The 8,775-nt window shown below is 36.1% G+C and overlaps 1 protein-coding gene across 1 annotated transcript; it reads left to right on the top strand.

Annotated features, from left to right (window-relative positions):
• Nucleotides 1-2,528: 2,528 nt before the first annotated feature.
• LOC133815382 (protein FAR1-RELATED SEQUENCE 5-like) lies at nt 2,529-5,186 on the top strand. The gene has a single exon (XM_062248229.1). The coding sequence runs from the start codon at nt 2,529-2,531 to the stop codon at nt 5,184-5,186; it is 2,658 nt and encodes an 885-aa protein (XP_062104213.1).
• Nucleotides 5,187-8,775: the final 3,589 nt, after the last annotated feature.

Here is an 8,775-nt window from a genome sequence, read left to right as displayed (position 1 = left end):
ATTTAAAGACAACACTTGTGGTTGTGGTCACCCCAACTTTATAAACAGATGTAGCCAAGTGGGAGATGCCCTTAAACCATTTAAAAAAATTACACTTTAAATTTAAACGTCCCAGACTGTAAAAGTCCTCAACTCCTCTTTCCTTCATATTTTTGGCCCTCCAAAATATAATTTGCAGTACACTCTGAAACTTTACAGCTAAGTTTATAAAGGATTTATTGCGCATTTGGAAATGGACTCTGACTCATCCGTGGATTCATGCAACTTGGAGGTTTTCCCTGTTGACCGCACTCAAAGACCTTCAACGCCGGATTCGAAGGTGGTCGGCTGTGTTAAGTTGACGGAGGTTCCGGTCGACCCTTTGAAAACCATCAACGAGCTGAGGCAAGAGGTTCAGGACCTGTCTTTCGAGATAAAATGTGGGAATTTATTCCGTCAGAAACAAGAACAAAAGATTGAATCGTTGAAGAAGAAGATTTCGTCTCTCGAGGGTAACGTAGAATGGAATATGCACCTAGCTTCATGCTGCTGTAGTTGTAACATTAATAATATTTCCAGGATTCCAGGATCATTATGTGGTGGACAAAGAGAGGGCGTCGTGCGATCTGAAGCTTTTGTGGATGTCAAGGTGGATTCAATAGAAAAACGTCATACCGAGCTTGGAGCTGGACTGAGTGGAGGCAGAGAGTCAGAGGAATCTGTCATGGGTACTAACTGATTTTTTAACTCCTAACTCTAGTATTTCAAATGCTTATCAATATTTGTAACTCCTGTGGTAACTATGTATTTTGTTAATCTCTCAATAAACATCATCCGAGGATTAAAGTGTTCCATAAACGTTGAATGAATATGTCACTTATGTAAACTGAAATTTACGTTTTTCGCAGGGGAACTATTGTAACTGGTAATGGCACGTATACAATTCAGAACATCCCAAGCTAATTAAATTATAAAAACTGATCTAAGAAGGGTGGTTGTTACATTTAAATATGTATTCAAAATTGTACAGTGTAAAATTGGTCGGGTACTTCCTACCAAATCAAAATAATTTGTGACGTGCTTATAAGCTTCCCATATGTATAATTGTTGACATGTATCTAATTTTAGGAATGAATGTGACTTTGGTGTACCATCATTGGATCAAGGGTGAAAATTTATCCATAATTTCAATAATAATTTAATAAAAAATTGTGATTGAATCACCCCGCACTAAAGAAGTTAGTTGGAATTCGACTTGTACGTCAATGGTTCTGTGTAGAAATTTGAACAGAATGTTTATGAATCTACCATATGAACCAGGATTGGAGAAGATCATAATGCAAGGCAATTGGCACATCATCCATTTTTTTTTAGAAAAAGTATAAATTAAAAAAAATAACAAATGAAAAAGTAATTTTTGCTAAATTCACTATTTCAGAATGCCATTTTGGCAAATTTATCTTCAATTGCCGAAGATTAAATTTAAAATAAAAAAAGATTCGGGAAACATAAATTTATCCGCAGTATTTAAAATTTGACACACACAATAGGCTCCACCACAATGGATAAACTATCATTTATTGCTTCGCATTACAAAAACTGAGAACTTTATTGGTTGGTGAAAAAATTAGAGCAACACAGAACAACTCTGATCTAACCGAGGCTTCTTTATTATCCCTACACGACAGCCTACCATTTTCAACAATTTGTGTAGAAAAATTGACTTTTATAAATGAATGTCAATACATTTGAACATCCCGAAAAGGGAAACACAATATCTAACACATGTGCTTCAATATTTGGTCTTCAATTTTTGGGTGAGTCAAAATGTCTTTGTCCAAATTTAACTCTCATAACAGCAAAATGCCTCTGACTTGAAGATATTTATTATCTTGTTCAATGGAGTTGCTGTGTTGGTGGTGCCCTGTTTATGATATTGTTACATGATTTACTGAGTATCATTTTCCATCTATTAGGGAAGACTACGTTCACCTGTTGACAGGGGACTGTTTTCCTGAGGAGGTGGTTGCATTTTATATTCCCCCATCTCCAGACACCTCCAAATATTTCCATTATCGGAGAGGTACAATTCCTATATGTTATAATTTTTGTTAAGATTTCTCCATGTCTCCTGTGTATTTGTTTTAGTGTGGCTTGTTAAAAAAATATGAAAAATAACAACTTCACTAGAAATACCTCCCCATCATATTTTAACATGTTAATAGGGTTGTAATATGTTCATACCAACATATGTGGGTAGTTTAAATTATTATCAGGATAATATGAAGGCAGATGTACAACCTGAGATCTCTGCCCTCCAACTTTTAAGAACAAGAAGTTGGATTACCCATTTTAGTGGACAGTGTAAGGTTATCTACCATTTTCCTGCTATAGAAATGTGTACGTAGCTTATTAACTCCACAACCAACTCTTGGGTGGGATATAGAAGTTTTAATGATTTTCGAGACATGACAATGAATGTAAGATTACCTAAGCCAACCCTGAACTATGTTTCTATGTTGTAGTCGTAATATTCTCTCCAACCATAGATGTCATTTTACAAATGCAATATCATGTTCTGCCCTTTTTCAAAACAAGGTTATACTTTTTTTATGGAGTACTGGGAAGCAGAATTGGAGGTGCAGGACCTCTTTAGCAGTGACTCTAGTGGAGAAAATGAGACATGTGAAGAGAAAGAAGTGGAAGATGTACGCCAGGGGGGGCCTATTGATGGTGACAAAGTAAATGAGGCACTTAAAACACAAGAGAACATAACTAATGAAGGGGCCATGCATATATCAAATGATGAAGGATTCTCCAACCAGGGGATATTTCTAAAGTACGGTATACATGCAGCGGCCACCAATTTGACAATGGATAACATGGTCGGTCATGCTTTTGCTACACTTCTTATGGCAGAAGAATTCATATATGAGTACGCAAAGGTAGTGGGGTTTAGTATTCGTAAGGGCCACATGCGTACAAATATTCGAGGTAACATTCGTTTGAGAGAGTGGGTCTGCTCAAGGCAGGGAAGTAGGTATGAACAGCATACATCAAGACTTGATAGAGTGAGGGAGCCAAAGGCCATCACCCGATGTGGGTGCAATGTGGCTTTTCGAGTTATCCTTAACAGAAAGAGGGGTAACTGGATATGCAAATATTTTTTCCCATTTCATTCACACTCGTTAGCAAGTGATCGTCACAAGCAGTATCTATGGTCAAATAGAGTGGTATCACCTGGCTGTCTTCAGAAGGCAAATTGTATGAAGAAATCTGGCATTAGAACATGCCACATTATGTCATACATGGCAGAGCTAGTCGGCGGATATGATAAGACCCCATTTACAATCAAAGACCTATACAATCGAATGTCATCGGCTTCAACTGTTGGCTTTAAGGGGTCGGATGCTGGCAGAGCCTTAGGGTATCTGGAGCACAAAGCAGATCACGATCCAGGTTTCTATGGTTTATTTGCTTATGATAAAGGCAAGAGATTACTTCACTTGTTCTGGGCAGATGCAAAATCAAGGTCGGATTACGAAAGATATGGACACGCAATCGCCTTTGATTCTACATATAAGACAAATAGCTTTGGTAAGCCTTTGTTGATTTGGGTTGGTATTAATAACCACTTTCGGACTTGTATACTTGGTTTCGCAATCCTTGACAATGAATCCACTGCTAGCTACATGTGGGCAACGAGGGCCTTCTTGGCTTGTATGAAAGGTGTGCTACCGATAATAGTTGTCACAGATGGAGATCCTGCCATTGAAAAAACACTAAAAGAGTTGATGCCTAATGTCACACATCGGCTATGTTATTGGCATATACACAACAATGCCATTTCTCACACAAAAGACCCATCATTCGGGAAGGAACTCACTAATTTAGTGTTTAGATATTACACCGAGGAGGAATTTGAAAGAAGGTGGGCAGCATTGCTCACTCACTTTGATGTGGAAGATAACTCATATGTCGCAAGTCTTTATAAATCAAGAAAGAGTTGGGCAGAAACCTTCTTGAGGGGAAATTTTTTTTGCGGAATGACAACAACCCAAAGGAGCGAGGGTATTAATGTTGTCTTGAAGAAGAAGGTCAATCAACATATGAAGATGTATGAGTTTGTTAGAGCTCTTGACATGGCACTTTCATGGGTACGACAACGAGAGGCTAAAGACGAGTATGAGTCATTGCACACAATCCCACAATTAGGGAAGACAAATTTGCACAACATAGAGGAGGAGTTGTCGATAATTTACATGAGGAACATGTTCTTCAGAGTAAGGAAGCAGATGTCCAAAGAAGGAAACTACACCGTTGCAACTACTGATGTAGAGGATGATGCAATGATATTGAAGCTGGAGAAGTATCCTCACCCAGGAATACGGAGGTCAGTCTATGTCACAGACGATCGTCAATTATTTGCTTGTGAGTGCCAGTATTTTCTTTCCTTTGGCATACCTTGTCGGCATATTTTTGCAGCAATTAAGCACCTGCGTATCACACAAATGCCTAAATCACTAATCCTAACACAGTGGACGATTGACGCTACACAACTTCCTGATGTGGAAAACGATTCCTATGCAAGATATCCAGACACAGATGCAGAAGAGAGAGCAAGGTTTGGTGGCATTACTACCAAAATGACTGAACTCGCTTACTTGGGATCGAGGACTCATTATGCATACGAAATAGCAAACTATGAGATTGATAGAATTTGCGCACAATTAAGAAACAACCTCCAAATTGGGGAAGAAGGTTCCAATGACAAGCTTCCTTTACATCGTCAATCAGACTTCAACATATTGGATCCTTATTTGAGTAAGAATAAAGGCACATCTAAGATGAGAGGGTCAAACGGTGGAGTAGCCCGAAAGTGTAGTATTTGCAAAAAAAAAGGACACAACAAGTCTACATGTCTACAAAGAAAGAAAAATGGTCACAAGAACGGGGGCTCTGACAACTCTGAACCACACGAACAAGACGAATATCTATATGGAACAGAGGATATGGATGACAGGGAAAGACATACTATCTACCATAATTCGGAAAGTGAAGACTTCAACGCACCTACTCACCGACAACCTTTCACACCAGATTGTACGAACCAAGTGCATAACTATACAAAAGAAAATTTGAGTTACTCTACAACAGATGATATGAGTTCTGCCTTTAAGTGGTGGGAACCTCCATATGGTTATTGAAACTATCTTCTGGAGGTTGGGAATATAATGTCTGAAATTCATCGTTTTAAATCTTGGATAATTAGGTGGGAGAGAAGGATTAATTTTTATTTATTGAAAACCCACTCTATGCTTCATATATTCCAATATAAATTAAGTTCAAAATTTCGGAAAGTTCTGAACACATAAATTGACACAAGCGTAAGCTTAATACGCATGGTGGGAGTATACAAAATTAGCTACTGACTTTGATATTTACGTATATGTATATACTTGCCCTCATCGTCTATTAAATCACATAATTTTTCTACTATTCCTTTATTAAATTATAATACAAGGTTCACAAAGCCTCACACTAATCAATCCATATCTTTAAACCTTCCCTCTCAAAATAACATTGCCTTATTATGTATAACTAGTATATTAAAATGAAACATAAAAAATTTGCAAATCAGATCAAATCATATAGGTGATGCTTAATAAATGGAATTACACAAAGAAGTTAAGCAATTCCATCAAAATTAAAATGTAAATGGGAATGAAAGTATCAAAACCTGCATTTTTCACTAATAAAGGTAAAATAATCCACACAACTATAGTTATATAAAAAATTTACAAAATGATGTACTAATTAAGTTCCAACTTCATATAAACAACATTCAACTCTCAAGTACTACTCAGTTTGAACAAACACGTCTCATCTCCAAAAAATTATGTACATTAGGTAGACGAACAACCACCAAAAAAACATTCTGCCAAAATGTAATAGTATTCCTCTCACACATTACAACAAACTAATCGAGTAAATCAACTACAACAATTTCCCAAGGATTTCACCAACAACCTTCTCATGCTTCCACGCAGTGGCTGCATTCTTAACTTCATCTCGAACTTTGTTGTGTCTAGATGTGAGAAGACCAACGGCCACACAAGCCCTATCATTGTCATAATCAAACTAAAACAAAACAACATTACTTAATACTATTACAAAATTTATAAATGATGATCGTAACAGTTTTAGGGAATAGTACAAAATCAAGCAACCTAAAATTAAATGAATAAAATAAGCGAAGATACTAACAACACAGTGTTTCAAATATGATCCTGGACGCTGGTCCATCAATTTCATCACATGGATCCCGCAGTCATATCCATTCGTTTGTTGGACAATACCAGTGTTAATTCTAACTTGAAAGTTACAGAAAGACCCCCATTGTGGATTAATCCTTGATATGTCTTCCGCTAGCAGAGAGTCCAACTTCTTCATCTAAATTTAATAACCAAAACACACACTTAGCTTCTCAACTATCATTTCCAAGCCTAAGTACCAAATAAACAATATTTCTACGTCTAAAGCCCAAAAACAAAACAAATAAAAAATTCATCTTCTAAATCTGCCTACCAAAAAAAGAAAAATTCAAATTATATATGCACTTCCAAACTTTTCATCTCAACAACTTGCACTGTTATAAATTCTGAAATTTTCTACTCACAAAATAATAAAAATTTCAATTTAATCATCTAAACTTATCCCCTTAATATGAATGAACTAAATAAATCATATTAAAGGTTATAAGAAATTTAGAGTAACTAAAATATGAATGAACTATCTTCTAAAATTTTGTATTAACCACAAAACCATAAAACAAATAACATCACCTTCCAAAAATTTATAGTAGGCAATATACACTATAAATTGTTGAATAAAATATTATCAGTAAGTACTAGCTATTCTAATACTCACCAAGACCTTCACAAAAGCAACTCCACTTGATTCAAACCCCCTCTGCAGCAATGAATCACAAATTTCTACAACTGCCTCATCCACCCAAACTATAAATAACAACCAGTGAAGTAGGTTTTCGTTGTGAATGGGAATATAAATCTGAAAAATCATATTATATCCATAAAAATTTACTTTCTAAACAAGATAAAAACTCAACAAAAACAATATCTCTGAATATCCATCAGTACATACCCGTTTACAATAAGCTAGATCTCCGATAAAAAATCGTCGAGCACACGTCTCCTTTCCATTATCAGGGTAAAGAGTTTGTATACTAATCACAGATAACTAAGTTCAAATAAAGAAAAACATAATCCTCGTTACAAAAAGAAGATATGATTAAAATTATAACATACAATCAATATAAGAACCCATACCGACACACGAGTATTCAAATACCAGGCTGATCGACACTCCATTAACATGGAAACTTGCAACTCTGTGCATGTGTTCATCTCACACATTACATTTAGAATCTGTGCCATCAACACCAAACATAACATGAATATTCAATATAAACAATCTTAGTGCAGCTAAAAAAAAATATCCAAAAATTTATATATATATATATAACTCCCACCTCCCCCAAAACCATGACACCGGGTGACAGTGATCTAATTATTCTCCTCGTCAGGTAATTAAATTCAGTGTCCACAACTACCTCACTAAATCACATAAATATAAAAATAATGTAAACAGTAATTTAACAATAATTTTTATTTAAAAAATTGAAAATAAATCCAGACAGAAGAATTTCAGTCTCATCAAACAACCACACACTAACAACTTACTCCTCCGGTAATTTCTCGTTAAAAACATACTCCACTAATGCTGCAATGTCAACATCAAAACATGCCAGGGATATCTTAAATGGCCCGATATCCTGGAGTTGCATAGTATCGCAATTATGCGTGCCAACTCTACGTGAAATTGAGTCAGAATTACTCCCAACTAAACGTGATTTTGACTCAGAATTACTCCCAACTCTGCCTCCACTTGAATCTGAATTACTCTGTAACTGTTCAATTTACACTACAATTTCCATTAATTGTCACCAACAAAACCACATATCAAATGACAATATAATAACACATGTACCTTCCCTCTAACTCCACCGCCGCCACCACCACCAACACCACTTACGGTGCGTCTCCGACTCTTGCTTGCAGCATTAACATCTGAAAAGCTTATCCCAGGTTTTATCAAACACTCACTTGGCTTCTAAATATTCAACAGACAAAGACCATATTAGAAGTAATAACAGTATTGCATACTTAACAACATAATAACTAAAAAATAAAGAACAATTCATTACTATCTTACTTTCATAGACTGCTCACGCTGCAATAAAGTTTCCCCAAACTGCTTTGATGCCTTAAAAACTGAATCATCAAACTTCAACTTTTTTATTACTTCCACAAATATCATCCATACTACCTATGAATCTCTCTGTTTTACTGCCTAACTTAATAGAACTCTCCACGCCACATTTAACACCTTTTACCAAAGAAGAAGTGGGTCCTTTACAATCAGCCATACTACCTTTTGACTTATTCAACTCAACCTCTCCATCATCTGCCTTACTCTTCTCTACACAACCTTTCATCCTATCACCCTTATATACATCACACGAGTTAAAGTTACCAATTGGTTTGAAATACGATGGATCAACATCATCAGATTTCGGTTCGAATCTATCCACCATCTTAAGTTGATAAACTTTTTGGTCCTCCTCTCTGCGTTTGCAATTATCTAGTAAAGAACGCAAGTCCTGATGTATGACCCGCAAGTCCTCCCTCACCTCCTTATAATCGGCCCGCAGTC

This window comes from Humulus lupulus, chromosome 2 (assembly GCF_963169125.1).
Source record: "Humulus lupulus chromosome 2, drHumLupu1.1, whole genome shotgun sequence".
Lineage (NCBI taxonomy): Eukaryota > Viridiplantae > Streptophyta > Magnoliopsida > Rosales > Cannabaceae > Humulus > Humulus lupulus.
Note: the sequence above shows the minus strand (reverse complement) of the source record. Positions and strands in the feature narration are given on the sequence as shown.